We start from the raw sequence: 22,335 nt of genomic DNA, 5'->3' as shown, positions 1-22,335 counted from the left end.
ACTTACCTGTAGGCACTCGACAGGCGGAATTACTGATAGCCTTGGGAGAACCAGGCATGACATAATTCTTCCATCTCGCGTGCAAGATGTATGAGACAGGCGAAATACCACCAGACATCAAAAAGAATTTAATATTTCCAATTCCAAAGAAAGCAGGTACCGAACTGTCGCTGTAATAAGTCACGGTTGTAAAATACTAATCCTTTACAGAAGAATGGAAAAAAACTGGTAGAAGCCGACCTCAGGGAAGATCAGTTTGGATTCCGTAGAAATGGACGAACACGTGAGACAATACTGACCGTACGTCTTATCTCAGAAGATGGGTTAAGGAAAAGCAAACCTACGTTCATAGCGTTTGCAGACTTAGGGAAAGCTTTAGACCAGGGATCCCCAAACTATTTTGGACAAGTGACCCCTTTTCCAAAATGAACTGTTACCTCGGACCCCCATGGCCAAATTACCTACTTTTAAGATCAACCCCCTTATTCATAATGGTTCAAATGGCTCTGAGCTCTATGGGACTTAACATCTGTGGTCATCAGTCCCCTAGAACTTAGAACTACTTAAACCTAACTAACCTAAGGACATCACACACATCAATGCCCGAGGTAGGATACGAACCTGCGACCGTAGCAGTCGCGCGGTTCCGGACTGAGCGCCTAGAACCGCTAGACCACCGCGGCCGGCCTTATTCATAATGGTCCGCTAACTTAAAACAGCTGCTACAGAGTGTTATTTTTCATTCTGACTTAGGACAATAGAAGAAGACAGAGTGAAAATTAGCAATGCTTTAAGTTAGCAGACTATTATGAATAAGAGGGCCTATCTTGAAAGTTTTAAATAAAAACTTGTGTTAATTTAATAAGGGTCGATTTGTAGACCTCGTCGACCCCCAAAATCGGATTTCGTTTATGTCGACCCCTAGGAAACCGATATCGACCCCAAGGGGTCGATATCGACCACTTTGGGAATCCCTGCTTTAGACAATGCTGATTGCCGTACTCTCTCTGAAATTCTGAAGGTAGCAGGGGTAAAAAACAGGGAGCGAAATGTTATTTTCAACTTGTATAGAAACCAGACGGCAGTAATAAGAGTCGAGACACAGGAAGGAAAGCAATGGTTGAGAATGGAGTGAGAGAGATTCCACATTTCTAGATTTCGGGGAAGCATTTGACATGGTGCGCAATTGCAGTCTCTTAAGAGGACCACACCGTGGTTCTGGTCGAAAAAAATCCATTTTCGGTTTTCATCATATTTCGATAGATTAACGTTTTATTACTCTGAAAAGGATTTTCCTGAAAAAAATTTTTTTCGAGCATTTAAAGACCATTTTCCTACCATGTGTGTTTATGTGCCAAGCCCACTTTTCGGTCAGCCACTTTTCTGCATATATTTTAGATCTTTATATCCCCAACATTGCACGTTAGGGACTTTTTTTTATTCCCGAGTGTGCTGCCTATTCTTGGAATGCAACGGTCGGTGTTCTTTTGTTTCTGCTGTTTGCAAACAACACGCTTTCAAACACGCAGTTAGTTTTGTTCAAGTGTGATTGCGATTAATTGTTACAGAAAACTTGCAGGTATACTATGGGCAGGCAATTAGGAGAAATAAAGAAAATCTGGAGGCAGTGAAGACAGATGTTTGGGCGATATTCTTCCATAAGTCGTCTACTCACGATAAGCCATCTCATGGATTGTGTCCCTCAGGAGAAAGTTCGTGGTGCAAATACAATAGGGCTCAGGCAACTGGAGAATCTTATTCTCACTATAATTATCTTCCTGCTGCTGTTATTACAGCAATTAAACCTATTTTCAGAGACTTGGCTCATCCTGACCTTCTAAGGAAATGTCTGCATGGGCAGACACAGAACCCAAATGAATGTTTCGACAGCTGGAACCGCCTTCCTAAAACTGTATTTGTAGGCATGCATACAATGAAACTAGGAGTTCATGATGCTGTTATTACATTCAGTTGTGGTAATATTGGAAAGTGTTGGGTACTGAAAAAGCTGGGAATTAATCCTGGTGAAAATATGATCACTGGGCTGCAACAGTTCGAAAAAATGAAGATAGCCGATGCAGACAGGTCTGCATCTAACACGGCCAAGAAAGCAAGACAAACATCCAGGAAGGCGAAAAAGAAGCTTGGAGACCTGCTAGAGGCCAAAGAAGGGCCATCATATGCAGCAGGACAGTTTTAATTAACTGTAAGTAACAAATTTGAAAAGTTTTTTCTTTTAAAGTCAATTTGCCGCAAATTAAAATTTTCAGTACATATGCCCCGTTGTATCAGAAACTATCATAGACAAATGAATGAAATTTTCAGAGACTCTGCATAACATTAAAAGCCACCTCTGGTACTTGTTGTTGTGGTCTTCAGTCCTGAGACTGGTTTGATGCAGCTCTCCATGCTACTCTATCCTGTGCAAGCTTTTTCATCTCCCAGTACCTATTGCAACCTACATCCTTCTGAATCTGCTTAGTGTATTCATCTCTTGGTCTCCCTCTACGATTTTTACCCTCCACGCTGCCCTCCAATACTAAATTGGTGATCCCTTGATGCCTCAGAACATGTCCTACCAACCGATCCCTTCTTCTGGTCAAGTTGTGCCACAAACTTCTCTTCTCCCCAATCCTATTCAATACTTCCTCATTAGTTATGTGATCTACCCATCTAATCTTCAGCATTCTTCTGTAGCACCACATTTCGAAAGCTTCTATTCTCTTCTTGTCCAAACTATTTATCGTCCATGTTTCACTTCCATACATGGCTACACTCCATACAAATACTTTCAGAAATGACTTCCTGACACTTAAATCAATACTGGATGTTAACAAATTTCTCTTCTTCAGAAACGCTTTCCTTGCCATTGCCAGCCTACATTTTATATCCTCTCTACTTCGACCATCATCAGTTATTTTGCTCCCCAAATAGCAAAACTCCTTTACTACTTTAAGTGCCTCATTTCCTAATCTAATTCCCTCAGCATCACCCGACTTAATTAGACTACATTCCATTATTCTTGTTTTGCTTTTGTTGATGTTCATCTTATATCCTCCTTTCAAGACACTGTCCATTCCATTCAACTGCTCTTCCAAGTCCTTTGCTGTCTCTGACAGAATTACAATGTCATCGGCGAACCTCAAAGTTTTTATTTCTTCTCCATGAATTTTAATACCTACCCCGAATTTTTCTTTTGTTTCCTTTACTGCTTGCTCAATATACAGATTGAACAACATCGGGGAGAGGCTACAACCCTGTCTTACTCCCTTCCCAACCACTGCTTCCCTTTCATGTCCCTCGACTCTTATAACTGCCATCTGGTTTCTGTACAAATTGTAAATAGCCTTTCGCTCCCTGTATTTTACCCCTGCCACCTTTAGAATTTGAAAGAGAGTATTCCAGTCAACATTGTCAAAAGCTTTCTCTAAGTCTACAAATGCTAGAAACGTAGGTTTGCCTTTCCTTAATCTTTCTTCTAAGATAAGTCGTAAGGTCAGTATTGCCTCACGTGTTCCAGTGTTTCTACGGAATCCAAACTGATCTTCCCCGAGGTTGGCTTCTACTAGTTTTTCCATTCGTCTGTAAAGAATTCGTGTTAGTATTTTGCAGCTGTGGCTTATTAAACTGATTGTTCGGTAATTTTCACATCTGTCAACACCTGCTTTCTTTGGGATTGGAATTATTATATTCTTCTTGAAGTCTGAGGGTATTTCGCCTGTTTCATACATCTTGCTCACCAGATGGTAGAGTTTTGTCAGGACTGGCTCTCCCACGGCCGTCAGTAGTTCCAATGGAATATTGTCTACTCCGGGGGCCTTGTTTCGACTCAGGTCTTTCAGTGCTCTGTCAAACTCTTCACGCAGTATCGTATCTCCCATTTCATCTTCATCTACATCCTCTTCCATTTCCATAATATTGTCCTCAAGTACATCGCCCTTGTATAGACCCTCTATATACTCCTTCCACCTTTCTGCTTTCCCTTCTTTGCTTAGAACTGGGTTTCCATCTGAGCTCTTGATATTCATACAAGTCGTTCTCTTATCTCCAAAGGTCTCTTTAATTTTCCTGTAGGCGGTATCTATCTTACCCCTAGTGAGATAGGCCTCTACATCCTTACATTTGTCCTCTAGCCATCCCTGTTTAGCCATTTTGCACTTCCTGTCGATCTCGTTTCTGAGACGTTTGTATTCCTTTTTGCCTGTTTCACTTTCCGCATTTTTATATTTTCTCCTTTCATCAATTAAATTCAATATTTCTTCTGTTACCCAAGGATTTCTACTAGCCCTCGTCTTTTTACCTACTTGATCCTCTGCTGCCTTCACTACTTCATCCCTCAAAGCTACCCATTCTTCTACCTCTGGTACTACATTCATTAATATTCTCCCATTAGGAAGCTCACAAAAATATTTTCTGCAGAAAAAATTAATATTTCTTGTTAATAAATTTAAAAAAGTATTTCTTAAAAACTATAAAATGGAAGAAGTAGATTTTAGTACAGTTGCGTATTAGCATCATGTAACATATAGTAAAAATATTAAGGTCCTGCATCAAATAGTTTTTTTCCGAAATGGGTCAAATACTTGCCTAAATTAACATGGGTTAGATAGGCAGGTGTGGTCCAATTAAGGAAGATAGGAGCATGTGGAATAAGTTAACAAATATATGAGTGGTTCAGACACTTTGTAAGCAATAGAGCCCAGTATGTTGTCCTCGACGGCGAGTGTTCATCAGAGAGAAGGGTATCGTCAGGAGTGCCCCAGGGAAGTGTGATAGGACCGCTGTTGTTATGTATACAGGGAGTTACAAAAAGGTACGGCCAAACTTTCAGGAAACATTCCTCACACACAAAGAAAGAAAATATATTATGTGGACATGTGTCCGCTAACGCTTAATTTCCATGTTGGAGCTCATTTTAGTTTCGTCAGTATCTACCGTACTTCCTCGATTCACCGCCATGATTTCACACGTGATACTCTACCTGAGCTGCTAGAACATGTGCCTTTACAAGTACGACACAACATGTGGTTCATGCACGATGGAGCTCCTGCACATTTCAGTCGAAGTGTTCGTACGCTTCTCAACAACAGATTCGGTGACCGATGGATTGGTAGAGGCGGACCAATTCCGTGGCCTCCACGCTCTCCTGACTTCAACCCTCTCGACTTTCATTTATGGAGGCATTTGAAAGCTCTTGCCTACGCAACCCCGTCACCAAATGTAGAGACTCTTCGTGCTCGTCTTGTGGACGGCTGTGATACAATACGCCATTCTCCAGGGCTGCATCAGCTCATCAGGGATTCCGTGCGACGGAGGGTGAATGCATGTATCCTCGCTAACGGAGGACATTTTGAACATTTCCTGTAACAAAGTGTTTGAAGTCACGCTGGTACGTTCTGTAGCTGTGTGTTTCCATTCCATGATTAATGTGATTTGCAGAGAAGTAATAAAATGAGCTCTAACATGGAAAGTAAGCGTTTCCGGACACATGTCCACATAACATATTTTCCTTCTTTGTGTGCGAGGAATGTTTCCTGAAAGTTTGGCCGTACCTTTTTGTAACACTCTGTATACGTAAATGATCTGGTGGAGAGAGTGGGCAACAATCGGCGGTTGTTTGCTGACGATGTTGTGGTGTACGGTAAGGTGTCGAAGTTGAGTGACTATAAGAAGATACGACTTAGATAAAGCTTCCAGTTGGTGTGATGAGTGACAGCTAGCCCTAAATGTGGAAAATGTAAGTTAATGCAGATGAGTAGGAAGATCAGACCTGTGATGTTCGGATACAGTATCCCCAGTGTCCTTTATGACACAGTCACGTCGTTTAAATATCTGGGCGTAGCGTTGGAAAGGGATACGAAATGTAATCAACATGTGAGAACCGTGGTAGGGAAGGCGAGTGGTGGACTTCGGTTTCTGCGGTGAATTTTTAGGTAGAGTGGTTCACCTGTAAACGTGACTGCATATAGGACGCTGGTGCGACCTGCTCTTGAGTACTGCTCGAGTGTTTGGGTTACGCACCAGGTCGGACTGAAGGAATACATCAAAGCGATTAAGAGGCAGACATATAATTGTGTAGGCTTCCGCAGTCGTAGTCAGTCGACATAAAAGTTTTCTGTGTTTGGTACCGCGTCATAACGTAAAAACTACTGCCGCTGGAGAAAAACCAACGTTTCGGACACGATTGCAGCGGCGTTCTTCTGGGTCTAATCGCTGCAATTGTGGCCGAAACGTTGGTTTTTCTCCAGCGGCAGTAGTTTTTACGTTATGACACGGCACCAAACCCAGAAAACTTTTATGTCAAGAAGCAGACAGTTAGATCTGTTACCGGTAGGTTCGAACAACGCGTAAGAGCTAGGGAGATGCTTCAGGAATCCCTGGAGGAAAGGCGACGTTTTTCTCGAGAAACACTACTGAGAAAATTTATAGAACCGCCGTTTGAAGCAGGCTGCCGAACGATTCTACTGCCGCCCAAAACACACTACTGGCCATTAAAATTGCTACACCAAGAAGAAATGCAGATGATAAACGGGCATTCATTGGACAAATATATTATACTAGAACTGACATGTGATTACATTTTCACGCAGTTTGGGTGCATAGATCCTGAGTCATCAGTACCCAGAACAACCACCTCTGGCCGTAATAACGGCCTTGATACCCCTGGGCATTGAGTCAAACAGAGCTTGGATGGCGTGTACAGGTACAGCTGCCCGTGCAGCTTCAACACGATACCACAGTTCATCAAGAATAGTGACTGGCGTATTGTGACGAGCCAGTTGCCTCGGCCACCATTTACCACACGTTTTCAGTTGGTGAGAGATCTGGAGAATGTGCTGGCCAGGACAGCAGTCGAAGATTTTCTGTATCCAGAAAGGCCCGTACAGGACCTGCAACATGCGGTCGTGCATTATCCTGCTGAAATGTAGGGTTTCGCAGGGATCGAATGAGGGGGAGAGCCGCGGGTCGTAACACATCTGAAATGTAACGTCCACTATTCAAAGTGTCGTCAATGCGAAGAAGAGGTGACCGAGACGTGTAACCAATCATACCATCACGCCGGGTGATACGCCAGTATGGCGATGACTAATACACGCTTCCAATGTGCGTTCACCGCGATGTCACCAAACACGGATGCGACCATCGTGATGCTGTAAACAGAATTTGGATTCATCCGAAAAATGACGTTTTGCTATTCGTGCACCCAAATTCGTCGTCGAGTACACCATCGCAGGCGCTGCTGGCTGTGATGCAGCGTCAAGGGTAACCGCAGCCACGGTCCCCGAGCTGATAGCCCGTGCTGTTGTAAACGTCGTCGAACTGTTGGTGCAGATGGTTGTTGTCTAGCAAACGTCCCCATCTGTTGAGTCAGGGATCGGGACGTGGCTGCACGATCCGTTACAGCCATTCGGATAAGATGCCTGTCATCTCGACTGCTAGTGATACGAGGCTGTTGGGATCCAGCACGGCGTTCCGTATTACCCTCCTGAACCCACCGATTCCATATTCTGCTAACAGTCATTGGATCTCGACCAACGCAAGCAGCAATGTCCCGATACGATAAACCCCAATCGCGTTACGCTACAATCTGACTTTTATGAAAAGTGATGGTACGCATTTCTTGTCTTTACACGAGGCATCACAACAACGTTTCACCAGGCAACGCCGGTGAACTGCTGTTTGTGTATAAGAAATCGATTGTAAACTTCCCTCATGTAAGCACGTCGTACGTGTCGCCACCGGCGCCAACCTTGTGTGATTGCTCTGAAAAGCTAATCATTTGCATATCACAGCATCTTCTTCATGTCGATTAAATTTCGCGTCTCTAGCACGTCATCTTCGTGGTGTAGCAATTTTTGTGGCCATTAGTGTACATTCCCTGTAAGGTTCAAATGGTTCAAATGTCTCTAAGCACTAAGGGACTCAACATCTGAGGTCATCAGTCCCCTAGACGTAGAACTACTTATACCTAACTAACCGAAGGACAGCACACACGTCCATGACCTAGGCAGGATTCGGACCTGCTACCGTAGCAGTTGCGCGGTTCCGGACTGAAGCGCCTAGAACCGCTCGGCCACAGCGGCCGGCTTCCTTGTAAGGAGAAATTAGAGCTGATATGAAGGCATATAGAAAGTCGTTTTTCCCTTGCTTTATTTGCGAGTGGAACAGGAAAGGAAATGGCTAGTAGTGGTAGAGGGTATATTCGCCACGCACCGTACGGTGGCTTGTGGAGTGTGTATGTAGATGTTGCTGTAGACAGGGTTGTAACCTATCGTCAATCTGTACATTGAACAAGCAGTAAAGGCAATCAAAGAAAAATTTGGAGTAGGAATTAAAGTACAGGCAAAACAAATAAAACTTTTGAGGTTTGCCGATGACATTGTAATACTGTCAAAGACAGTAAAGGAGTCGGGAGAACAGTTGAACGAAATGGACAGTAACTTGAAAGAAGGATATAAGATGAAAGTGAACATAACAAAACTAGGATAATGGAATTTAGACGAATTAAATCGGGTGATGCTGAGGGAATTAGATTAGGAAATGAGACACTTAAAGTAGTGAAGGAATTTTGCTATTTAGGGAGTAAAATAACTGATGATGGTCGAAATAGAGAGGATATAAAATGTAGACTGGCAATGGCAAAGATAGCGTTTCTGAAGAAGAGAAATTTGTTAACATCGAGTATAGATTTAAGTGTCAGGAAGTCGTTTCTGAAAGTATTTGTATGGAGTGTAGCCACGTATGGAAGTGAAACATGGACGATAAGCAGTTTGGACAAGAAGAGAATAGAAGCTTTCGAAATGTGGTGCTACAGAAGAATGCTGAAGATAAGGTGGGTAGATCACGTAACTAATGAGGAGGTATTGCATAGGATTGGGGAGAAGAGGAGTTTGTGGCACAACTTGAAAAGAAGAAGGGATCGATTGTTAGGACATGTTCTGAGGCATCAAGGGATCACCAGTTTAGTACTGGAGGGCAGCGTGGAGGGTAAAAATCGTAGAGGGAGACCAAGAGATGAATACACTGAGCAGATTCAGAAGGATGTAGGTTGCAGTAGGTACTGGGAGATGAAAAAGCTTGCACGGGATAGAGTAGCATGGAGAGCTGCATCAAACCAGTCTCAGGAACGAAGACCACAACAACAACTCGACCGTTTCCGAGAAAATGATGGTCAAAGTTTTCGAAGTACTTTTTGTGCCTTTTAGGGAGTAAAGGGTTCAAATGGAGCGCAAGAACGCTGGCTAACGTCGCAGATTCGCAGTTTTGCGCCCTGTGTTCGAAACGGGAATATTACTTTTATTTTTGGTTTTTACTTATCCGCTCAAGTCCGTAGAAGAGTAGTACACGAATGTTTTCCACTGTATGTCGAAATAACGTTGTCCTTCTTTCGTCAACTAATGGTACAATCGGTGAGTAAATTAAAGGAAAGAAAGAAAACAATTAATGAATGGAAAAATTATTTGAAACTGTTCACGATCAGTACCATAGAACAGAATTAACGAAATATTCCTGAAGAATAAACATGACAGTAAAAGAAGGAAGAATTTCTACAGGAGTGTAATACAAGAACATGAGAATTTAAAAAGATTGGAAGATCTTAAAGTACCACAACTCTTGTATATATTATACAATAAATGTATCACACTTATTGTGAAACCGAGTCATAATTTTGGAATTCAGATAACACACTCGTTTCGCCTGACTTGATAATAAACATTCGTGAAAGAGGGGGAGGATGAGATTAGCGTTTAACGTCCCGTCGACAACGAGGTCTTTAGAGATGGAGCACAAGCTCGGATTAGGGAAAGATGGGGAAGGAAGTCGGCCGCGTCCTTTCAAAGGAACCATGCCGCCATTTGCCTGGAGCGATTTAGGGAAATCACGGAAAACCTAAATCAGGATAGCTGGACCCCGGTTTGAACCGTCGTCCTCCCGAATGCGAGTCCAGTGTGCTAACCACTGCGCCACCTCGCTCGTTAACAATCGTTTCACTACTGCGGACAGGGTTTGATAAATGACAAAAATAAAATAAAATAAATAAAAAAATGATAGGGATTTGGATAGGGCATGAAAAAGCGAGAGGCCGCGATATTAGGCTCTGTGTCACGAGCTGTGCTGAGTCTATAGCGCCCTAAAAGGCAAGTACAGTACGCCTAAAATTTTGAAAGTCGACTTCTCAGAAACGTTGACTACGAGGGGCGTTTGAGAAGTCCGTGCAAAAATAAAAACTACCAACTTACGTCTTTGGGGTAGACCTTTTTTATTTTTCTACATAGTCTCCTTTTAGACTTTACACACTGCGTCCAACGCTGTTCTAATTTGTTGATCCCTTCCGAATAATAGGAATTGTCGAAGTCTGCAAAATAGCTATTAGTTGCTGCAATCACCTCCTCGTCTGAACAAAATCTTCGTCCTGCCAGCCATTTCTTCAAATTGCGGAACAAATAGTAGTCCGAGGGAGCCAAGTCTGGAGAATAGGGGGTATGTGAGACGAGTTGGAATCCTATTTCCATTAATTTTGCGACCACAACTGGTGAGGTGTGTGCTGGTGCATTGTCGTGATGGAAAAGGACTTTTTGCGGTCCAATCGCCACCATTTTTATTGCAGCTCGGTTTTCAAACCGCCCAATAACGATGAATAATATGCACCTATAACAGTTTTACCTTTTTTCCAAATAGTCGATGAGGATTATCCCTCGCGAATCCCAAAAGACAGCCGCCATAACCTTTCCGGCCGAAGGAATGGTCTTCGCCTTTTTTGGTGCAGATTCTCCCTTGGTAACCCATTGTTTAGATTGTTGTTTGGTCTCAGGAGTATAGTAAAGTATCCATGTTTCATCCACAGTGACGAAACGACGCTTAAAGTCCTGCGGACTCTTCCTGAACAGCTGCAAACCATCCTTGCAACACTTCACACGATTCCGTTTTTGGTCAAGCGTCAGCAATCTCTGAACCCATCTTGCGGATAGCTTTCTCATGTCCAAATGTTTATGCAAAACATTATGTACCTGTTCATTCGAGATGGCCACAGCACTAGCAATCTGAAGCACCTTAACTCTTCTGTCATCCAGCACCATATCACGGATTTTATCAATGATTTCTGGAGTCGTAACCTCCACAGGGCGTCCAGAACGTTCAGCATCACTTGTGCCCATATGGCCACTCCGAAAATTCTGAAACCACTTATAAACTGTTCTAACCGAAGGTGCAGAGTCACCGTAATGTGTATCAAGCTTCTCTTTAGTCTCTTGAGGCGTATTACCTGTCACAAAGTAATGTTTAATCACTACACGAAATTCTTTTTCGTCCATTTTTTGACAATCACTTGACTTCCGTGATTCACACGAATGCCAAACACAAAGAAAGAGAGCAATATGGCTGAACCTTGGTGTGCGTTGTTTCCAAAGACGCTGCTAACTAAACATGACCTCGATACGCGCCGGTGGTGCCATCTGTCGGACTCTCCAGGGACTTGTCAAACGCCCCTCGTATGTACACACAGGCCAAGGCACGTGTTCGCTTGCTCTGGTACCTCTTCCACTGAGCGAAGTCTCCCGGGTATCTGCGTGTGGCACTTCCCGTGTTCTCCTCGTGAGTGTAAAGCAATGGAAGTGGGAAGTAGTGAGGAGTACTGGAAAGGCTGGCACCGAACTTAACGTAAAAAGTGGGAACCACGTAGTAGACGAAGTGCAGTAATTCTGCTACCTTGCAAGAAAACAAGAAGCTGTTGCACAATGCAAAGAGGCAAAGCGAGGGCGTATTGATGTACACTTCAATTTTTGGTATCGAACATGCTCTGCCATTTGACTCACCATAACAACTGCAAGTTGCAACCCTGTGACGAAACGCGCCGCTCTTCTTTGGATCTTCTCCATCTCCTCCGTCAACCCGACCTGGCACGGATCCCACACTGATGAGCAATACTCGAGTATAGGCCGAACGAGTGTTTTGTAAGCCACCTCCTTTGTTGATGCACTCCATTTTCTAGGGACTCTCCCAATGAATCTCAACCTGGCACCTGCCTTACCAACAATTAACTTTATATGATCATTCCACTTCAAATCGTTCCGTATGCATACTCCCAGATATTTTACAGAAGTGTTTGTTCTGCCATCATATAATCATAAAATAAAGGTTCAGATGGCTCTGAGCACTATGGGACTTAACATCTATGGTCATCAGTCCCCTAGAACTTAGAACTACTTAAACCTAACTAACCTAAGGACAGCACACAACACCCAGTCATCACGAGGCAGAGAACATACAATAAAGGATCCTTCTTTCTATGTATTCGCAATACATTAAATCTGACCCTTAACATAGACAAGTGCAATGTATTGCGAATAGATAGAAAGAAGGATCCTTTATTGTATGATTCTATGATAGCGGAACAAACACTGGTAGCAGTTACTTCTGTAAAATACCTGGGAGTATGCATACGGAACGATTTGAAGTGGAATGATCATATAAAATTAATTGTTGGTAAGGCGGGTACCAGGTTGAGATTCATTGGGAGAGTCCTTAGAAAATGTAGTCCATCAACAAAGGAGGTGGCTTACAAAACACTCGTTCGACCTATACTCGAGTATTGCTCATCAGTGTGGGATCCGTACCAGGTCGGGTTGACGGAGGAGATAGAGAAGATCCAAAGAAGAGCGGCGCGTTTCGTCACAGGGTTATTTGGTAAGCGTGATAGCGTTACGGAGATGTTTAATAAACTCAAGTGGCAGACTCTGCAAGAGAGGCGCTCTGCATCGCGGTGTAGCTTGCTCGCCAGGTTTCGAGAGGGTGCGTTTCTGGATGAGATATCGAATATATTGCTTCCCCCTACTTATACCTCCCGAGGATATCACGAATGTAAAATTAGAGAGATTCGAGCGCGCACGGAGGCTTTCCGGCAGTCGTTCTTCCCGCGAACCGTACGCGACTGGAACAGGAAAGGGAGGTAATGACAGTGGCACGTAAAGTGCCCTCCGCCATACACTGTTGGGTGGCTTGCGGAGTACAAATGTAGATATAGATGTAGATGTAAGTACAGCGTGACAGTTATTGAACTATAGGGGAAAAAAACGTAAATTCGTTACAAACTGGGGGGTGCACACACTTTATTCAACATGTAAACGTCACTACAGATATTCGGATTTAGGTTATGGCATGTTCGACATATATGCCGTCATCGGCCATGATGTGGCGCAGACGAATAGCGAAATCCTGCATGACCCGCTCATGTGTCGGAACATCGATGCTGTCGATGACCTCCTGAATGGCTGGTTTCAGCTCAGCAATGATTTAGGGGTTGTTGCTGTACACCTTGTCTTTAACACAGCCACACAAAAAAGGAGTCGGGTGTGTTCAGACCCGGAGAATATGGCGGCCAATCGAGGCCCAGGGCAGTGGCCCCTGGGTACTCCAGAGCCAGAATGCGGTCCCCAAAGTGCTCCTCCAGGACATCAAACGCTCTCCTGCTCCGATGGGGTCGAGCACGGTCCTGCACGAACCACATCTTGTCGACATCAGGGTCGAATTTTTTTTAAATACTTGATAATCTACCCCCCCCCCCCACCCCTTTAAAATGGTCTCGGCATTTAGAATTCATAATAATAATAATGATACCCTACTGGCTATTAAAATTCCTACACCACGAAGATGACGTGCTATAGACGCGAAATTTAACCGACAGGAACAAGATGCTGTGGTATGCAAATGATTAGCTTTTCAGACCATTCACACAAGGTTGGCGCCGGTGGCGACACCTACAACGTGCTTACATGAAAAAAGGTTCCAACCGATTTCTCATACACAAACAACAGCTGACGGGCGTTGCCTGGTGAAACGTTGTTGTCATGCCTCGTGTAAGGAGCAGAAATGCATGCCATCACGTTTCCGACTATGATAAAGGTCGGATTGTAGCCTATCGCGATTGCGGTTTATCGTATCGCGACATTGCTGCTCGCGTTGGTCGAGATCCAATGACTGTTAGCAGAATATGGAATCGGTGGGTTCAGGAGGGTAATACGGAACGCCGTGCTGGATCCCAACCGCCTCGTATCACTAGCAGTCGAGATGACAGGCATCTTATCCGCACGGTTGTAACGGATCGTGCAGCCACATCTCGATCCCCGAGTCAACAGATGGTGACGTTTGCAAGACAACAACCATCTGCACGAACAGTTCGACGACGTTTGCAGCAGCACGAACTATCAGCTCGGGGACCGTGGCTGCGGTTACCCTTGACGCTGCATCACAGACAGGAGCGCCTGCGATGGTGTACTCGACGACCAACCTGGGTGCACGAATGGCAAAACGTCATTTTTTCGGATCAATCCAGGTTCTGTTTACAGTATCATGATGGTCGCATCCGTGTTTGGCGGCATCGCAGTGAACGCACATTGGAAGCGTGTATTCGTCATCGCCATACTGGCGTATCACCCAGACTTATGGTATGGGGTGCCATAGGTTACACGTCTCGGTCACCTCTTGTTCTCATTGATGGCACTTTGAACAGTGGACGTTACATTTCAGATGTGTTACGACCCGTGGCTCTACCCTTTATTCGATCCCTGCGAAACCCTATATTTCAGCAGGATAATGCACGACTGCATGTTGGAGGTCCTGTACAGGCCTTTCTGCCCTGACCAGCACATTCTCCAGACCTCTCACCAATTGAAAACGTCTGGTCAATGGTGGTCCAGCAACTGGCTCGTCACAATACGCCAGTCACTGCTCTCGATGTACTGTGTTATTGTGTTGAAGGTGCATGGTCAGCTGCACCTGTACACGCCATCCGAGCTCTGTTTGACTCCATGCCCAGGTGTATCGAGGCCATTATTACGGCCAGACGTGGTTATTCTGAGTACTGATTTCTCAGGATCTACGCATCCAAATTGAGTGAAAATGTAATCACATGTCAGTTCTAGTATAATATATTTGTCCAATGAATACCCTTTTATCATCTACATTTCTTCTTGGTGTAGCTATTTTAATTGCCAGTAGTGTAATAAAAACCACTACACAAAAAGGGAGATAAGACCAACCCAGACAACTACAGAGGAATCTCTCTCCTAGATTGCACATACAAAATTCTATCCAAGATCCTATATGAAAGAATCAAGGAGCAATTAGAACAGGAGTTTGGGGAATATCAGGGAGGTTTCAGACCATGGAGAAGCTGTGCAGAGCAGATAATTAGTTTAAAATTGATTATGGCATACTACAAGAAACAGAACAAACACCTGGCAATAACATTTGTAGATTTTAAGAAGGTATATGAGTGTCTCCACAGACCTTCAGTATTAAAAATTTTAAGAAATCTAGGATTCCATGCAAAACTAATTAACATAATACAACTCACTCTAACCAACACCATATCAAAAGTGAAGTTTAGAGGAGAAATTTGGGAACTATTCCTCATAAAAACAGGCATAAGACAAGGTGACTGCCTATCACCATTACTTTTCAACTGTGCACTGGAATACATAATGAGAGAATGGTACAAGGACAATCCAAAGATGATAGGAATTGAAAGTGCAAAAGATGATATTAGCTTAAACTGCTTGGGATTCGCTGATGATCTTGCTCTCCTAGTCAACACCGTTCAAGAAGCCAGGCAACAAGTGAAATCACTACAAGAAATAGCAGAGGAAGTAGGCCTTAGAATATCATTTGAACAAACGGAGATTATGCGATCTGATCCACCACTTGCAAACAAAATTGCAATAGGAGAACAGGAAATCAAAATTGTTGATAATTTTAAATATTTAGGCGAAATAATATCATTCAATCTAAATGAGAAGCCATCATGGCAGAATAGAATAAAAAAACTGAACTACGCAAATTACATTACCAAAATTACATACAACAAAAAAGCCTATCTATAGATGCAAAATTAAAACACTATAAAACAGTTACACAATTAGAAATAAAGTATGCAGCTGAAACTATCTTCAAAACAACTAATACAGCAGAAATTGACAGAATACTAAAAATAGAAAGAAGAATAATTAGCACATGTATAAATGAACAGTATAAAATAAATGGACATTGGAGAATAGTATCAAATGAAACAGTATATAAGAAAATAGAACCAGTCATGAGCACAATCAGGAAGAAACGCATCTCATTCTTTGGACATCTGATGAGAACTCCAGAAAACACAATTAGTAAAAAAATAATACAAAAATTGTGGAATAGCAAGAGCGACATTACATTGATCACAGAATTTAAGGAAGATATAAAAGAACTCCAAATTGCAGTAGATGACCTAAAAAGCAAGACAGAGAAAACTAGAATACTGCAAGACCCGCAAACCAGACTACAAATGAAAATCAATAAAAGGAGTACAGGAAGAGTTGTCTCAGATGAAGGAAGAAAGAAAATATCTGAAAGAATGATGAAATATTGGGCAGACGGAAGAGCAAAACACCTTTCATATAAGAATAGACTCTAATAATTATATTACCTAAATATCATGTTGAGTTATTGTTGAGTCAAATTGTATACCTGTGTAGCAACTTGTTTACAACTTTGTATTTTTGACTAGAGTGGTCCAATGAAGGCCATGAAATAAATAACAATAATAGAAAGCATTGGAGCTGTGGATCCTGCTGTAAAGGAAACACAGAAAATGAAGGCGGGTAGTTTTGGTCTCGGAACTGAGCCTTGTGGTACTGACTTACCGAACATTGTGCCGACGCTGGAGGCGACGCCCCGCGACACGGCGCCGCCGGCGAGGGCGTCCAGGCAGGCGGAGAGCGCGCAGGCGCAGGCCGCCGTGCCGATCAGGTACTCCAGCACCATGTTCCAGCCGATCACGAACGCCACCAGCTCGCCCACCGTCACGTACGAGTACATGTAGGCCGAGCCCGTCGTGTGCGGGACCCGCACGCCGAACTCCGCATAGCACGCGCCTGCGCACACGCAAACACAAACACTGGTCGGTTGGCTGGTCCATTTGGGGGAGGGGACCAAACGTAAAAACTGGTTGGTTGGTCCATTTGGGGAAGGGGACCAAACATAAACACTGGTTGGTTGGTCCATTTGGGAGACAGGACCAAACATAAACACTGGTTGGTTGGTCCATTTGGGAGAGAGGAGCAAACATAAACACTGGTTGGTTGGTTGGTCCATTTGGGGGAGAGGACCAAACATAAACACTGGTCAGTTGGTTGGTCCATTTGGGGGAGAAGACCAAACATAAACACTGGTTGGTTTCTCCATTTGGGGGAGAGGAGCAAACATTAACACTGGTCGGTTGGTTGGACCATTTGGGGGAGGGGACCAAACATAAACACTGGTTGGTTGCTCCATTTGGGGGAGAGGAGCAAACATAAACACTGGTCGGTTGGCTGGTCCATTTGGGGGAGGGGACCAAACATAAACACTGGTTGGTTGGTGCATTTGGGGGAGAGGAGCAAACATAAACACTGGTCAGTTGGCTGGTCCATTTGGGGGAGGGGACCAAACATAAACACTGGTTGGTTGGTCCATTTGGGGGAGAGGAGCAAACAAACACTGGTCAGTTGGCTGGTCCATTTGGGGGACAGGACCAAACATAAACACTGGTTGGTTGATCCATTTGGGGGAGAGGAGCAAACATTAACACTGGTCGGTTGGCTGGTCCATTTGGGGGAGGGGATGAAACAGCGAGGTCATAAGTCCCATCGCATTAGGGAAGGCCGGGGAAGGAAGTCGGTCGTGCCCTTTGTAGCACCTCAGTTCAGTTTACAGTGACAAAAGCTACAGAAAGAATAATTTAAAATTAAGAATATAATTTTTAGAGGGGAAAATAGTGTAGAATCAGAGCTCGGTAATCTCAGATCAAAATTATAGTACCAGGTGATCAAAAAGTCAGTATAAATTTGAAAACTTAATAAACCACGGAATAATGTAGATAGAGAGGTGAAAATTGACACACATGCTTGGAACGACATGGGGTTTTATTAAAACAAAAAAAAAGAAAAAAACAAGGTATTGCTAGGCGTGTGAAAGATCTCTCGCGCGCCTCGTTTGGTGATGATCGTGTGCTCAGCCGCCACTTTCGTCATGCTTGGCCTCCCAGGTCACCAGACCTCAGTCCGTGCGATTATTGGCTTTGGGGTTACCTGAAGTCGCAAGTGTATCGTGATCGACCGACATCTCTAGGGATGCTGAAAGACAACATCCGACGCCAATGCCTCACCGTAACTCCAGACATGCTTTACAGTGCTGTTAACAACATTATTCCTCGACTAGACCTATTCTTGAGGAATGATGGCGGACATATTGAGCATTGCCTGTAAAGAACATCATCTTTGCTTTGTCTTACTTTGTTACGCTAATTATTGCTGTTCTGATCAGACGAAGCGCCATCTGCGTGACATTTTTCGAACTTTTGTATTTTTTCGGTTCTAGTAAAACCCCATGTCATTCCAAGCATGTGTGCCAATTTGTACCTCTCTATCTACATTATTCGATGATTTATTCAGTTTTCAAATTTATACTGACTTTTTGATCACCCGGTATATCAGCAAGTAAGAACCTTCAACATTGCAGCATGTCAGCAATCGTTCGTTAATATATTAAAAAACTAAAATCCCGCCTCGATTGCGAAAAAAGCACCTAGTGTTAACCCAGGTTTCGGCGTAGATAACTACACCTTCTTCAGAACAACAATAAAGCCCACGAGTGCTTAAGAAGACCTTTGTCAACGATTAAAAGAACATGATAGCTACACATTTATAAACGAAAACGAAAAGGAAAACACAAACAGTACATATGTACAAAGTCAAAACCACTACTTAACTTAATAGTGTACGCTCCACCTCACACCGGCCTGTTCGATGGGCCATGACCCGCCATAAACTGCCGCTACAAACGGTCGCTCACTTACAAGCCCGACCCGCTACCTATGCACATGCGCAAGACAAGGGAAGTTACTTGAATACGCATGAGAATACGAATACGAGAAAGTTTATACATGGGTTGGGGCTAAATAGACAATATATTCCCAACCGTGGATCAACGTATATAAAAAACTGGAATGGATAGAATAAGTGACGAGCTAAATAGGAGATGAAACCTAAAAATAACCGCACACGGTTGCTTATGCTAGGAAACAAACATATATGAAGCTACCTATGACAACAGGAGGAACTTTTAAAAACTATTCCTAAAGCCATAAGTTAGCCTGGGGAGGGGGGGGGGGCTGAGGGGACGTAATCTAAAGACGTCGTGGTAATAAAGATATAGGGATAAAACGTGAGGTGTTCAACGGGCTAAAATCACCTTCATCGTAAAGGGAAAATGAGGATAAAAAGAAAGAAGATGAACAGCTTCCTAGCATAAGCAACCACGTGCGTTTATTTTTAGGTTTCATCTCCTATTTAGCTCATCACTTATTCTATCCATTCCATTTTTTTATATACGTTGATCCACGGTTGGGAAAATATTAGCTATTTAGCCCCGACCCATGTATAAACTTTCTCGTATTCGTATTCTCATGCGCATTCAAGTAACTTCTCTTGTCTTGCGCATGTGCATAGGTAGCGGGTCGGGCTTGTAAGTGAGCGACCATTAGTAGCGGCAATTTATGGCGGGTCATGGCCTATCGAACATAGGCCGGTGTGAGGTGGAGCGTACACTATTAAGTTAAGTAGTGTTTTTGACTTTGTACATATGTACTGTTTGTGTTTTCCTTTTCGTTTATAAATGTGTAGCTATCATGTTCTTTTAATCGTTGACAAAGGTCTTCTTAGGCACTCGTGGGTTTTATTGTTGTTCTGAAGAAGGTGTAGTTATCTACGCCGAAACCTGGGGTAACACTTGGTGCTTTTTTCGCAATCGAGGAGGGTTTTTAGTTTTTTAATATATCAGCAAGTAGTTTAACTTCTAAAAAGTCTCTTCGGGTTTGCTGCCGGACCCTAAAATCAACTTGACTCGATATTTCGGCGATCCAACTGGTCGTCATCTTCAGGAGGATGCTGCTTCTGCTGATGAGTCCCGCTGAGAACTGACGCCAGGTTGCAAATCGACGTCCTACAGGGTGTCCAGAAAAGGGCTCCCTGATTTCAAAATTAAATATCTCGAAAACAAAGATCAATAGAGGAGTGCAGTAAACGGTATGTTTATTGTGAAAGCTGTAAGAAGTTTATACAGCAGTTTGAAGTAATAGTTACAAAAGCTGCTAACTGATGGCGCTGTACGCTGTACAGCCCATATCAGCATACATAAGTGAAATAATCGTATGAAAACAATCTTTGCAAACAATCACATCACAATGTTTTCAAAATGTTCACCATTGGCACTACAGAGGTGGCGCAAACGAAGAATGAAATTCGCCATCACATTTCGTAGTGTCTCAACCGAAATAGATTCACATGCCACAGAGATCGCCGATTCGAGCTCGTCCAGCGTGGCGGGATGCTTCGGGTAGACCGTGTCTTTCACTGTGCCCCACAAAAAAAAGTCACAGGGAGTCAAATCCGGTGAATATGGAGGCCAATCCACGCCTGCATCAGTAAATTTGGGATATTCCAAAGCAGTGACTCGATTCCCGAAGTATTCCTCAAGAAAGCGAAACACTTGTTTGGTCCGATGTGGTCGGGCTGCATCTTGCATAAACCATTCAGTACCTGGTCGATCCTCTAACGCTTGCTGTGTGGCGACAAATTGTTCCAAAATTGCAACGTAACGTGCACCAGTGACGGTTTCTCGAATGAAAAAAGGGCCAATAATGCCTCTGCTGCATACTGCAGCCCACACAGTAACTTTAGGAGAATACAGGGGTTTCGCTTCACACTAATATGGCTTTTCGGAACCCCAAAATCGCCTGTTCTGCTTATTCACGTATCCATTCAGGTGGAAGTGTGCTTCATCTGTAAACCAGATGCAGCCAACATCAAATCCTTCACTATCAATCATTGTGAGCAACTGATTAGCAAAGGCAACCCTCTGTTGCACAGCTCGTACGGCTACGGCCTGGTGCGTTTGAATTTTGAATGGAAGCTAGTGTAGGCACTTTCTCAGTATTTTCTGCGTGCTGGAACGCTTCAAACCAGTCTCAGATGCAATTCTACGGACGGATGACATTGGATTTCGCTGAATAATTCCAGAAACTGTGGGATATTTTCAGGCGTAACTGCGGTTTGCTTGCGGCCAACATGCCCCACTAGATCATCAGTTACGCTGCCCGTTCGTTGAAATTTTGCGAAGAGCGTACGAATGGTTTTCGCATCGGGTCCTTTCGGAACATTAAATCGTGCTTGAAAACTTCGCCTTGTTGCCGTAGGACTCTCTTCTAACCTGTGGTACTCTAGCACCAGAAAAACGCGTTGTTCAATGGATAACACGGTTTTAATGTCTTCCTTCGGTACGCTAACCTCCTTTCACGTTTCAATGGTGGCACTGATCGCTCTGGGCTTCGGATCACTATTTATACTAGGCATTGCGTATGGCGATTACAGCGCCATCTGTTAGCAGCATTTGTAACTATTATTTCAAACTGCTGTATAAACTTCTTACAGCTTTCACAATAAACATACCGTTTACTGCATTCCTCTATCGATCTTTGTTTTCGAGATATTTAATTTTGAAGTCAGGGAGTCCTTTTCTGGACACCCTGTATGTAATTGGACCGTTAATGGAATCGTCGTTGTAGCTTTGATATTTCGAGTGGATAATTAAGACTGTGGAGCCTCAAGTGGCAATCAACGCGTCTGAGTAAATGCGGCTGTGGCTGGTGCTGCCAGGCGAAGCGACTGTGGCGCCAGGGGTGGCGAGTTCGGAACTCCCTGGGGCAGCCACGCAGGGGACACGTGTGAGGAAGGGCGCGAGGCGGGCCGCCGCAGGGCTGCCAACGCAAACTCGTTAGCAACTTGGTGCCACGTCGCCGCACTAGGGACGGCGCGAGTTGGGGGAAGTGCCTGGCGGGGCGCAGCGAAGTTGGCAGCGGCGCGGCTCACTCGCGGTTGCCGGCTTCTCTGAACAGTGAAGGTCGGGACTAGTGATGGGCTGAACTGCGATTTTCCGATATCAGTGATTTCTGTGAATGCTACTTTTCAGTATCTGTTATTCTTAACTGTGATTTGTCGCAGTTAAGAGTCGCAGTTAAGGAACCTAGGTCGTGTATCCCTCCGCCACTGCTACGAGGTGCATTCAAGCTCTAAGGCCTCCGATTTTTTTTCTAATTAACTACTCACCACAAATCGATGAAACTGGTGTTACTTCTCGACGTAATCGTCCTGCAGACGTACACATTTTTCACAACGCTGACGCCACGATTCCATGGCAGCGGCGAAGGCTTCTTTAGGAGTCTGTTTTGACCACTGGAAAATCGCTGAGGCAATAGCAGCACGGCTG

General features: G+C 43.9%; 1 protein-coding gene across 1 annotated transcript in view; it reads right to left on the bottom strand.

Annotated features, from left to right (window-relative positions):
* The window catches only part of LOC126427225 (probable cationic amino acid transporter), a 546,247-nt gene that overhangs the window by 199,363 nt on the left and 324,549 nt on the right, over positions 1-22,335 (bottom strand). The window contains exon 4 of the mRNA XM_050089463.1: positions 16,677-16,907. Coding sequence (XP_049945420.1) covers positions 16,677-16,907 — 231 coding nt within the window. The remainder of the gene's footprint in view (positions 1-16,676; positions 16,908-22,335) is intronic.

Source organism: Schistocerca serialis, chromosome 11, assembly GCF_023864345.2.
Source record: "Schistocerca serialis cubense isolate TAMUIC-IGC-003099 chromosome 11, iqSchSeri2.2, whole genome shotgun sequence".
In the NCBI taxonomy this organism is placed as follows: Eukaryota; Metazoa; Arthropoda; class Insecta; order Orthoptera; family Acrididae; genus Schistocerca; species Schistocerca serialis.
Note: the sequence above shows the minus strand (reverse complement) of the source record. Positions and strands in the feature narration are given on the sequence as shown.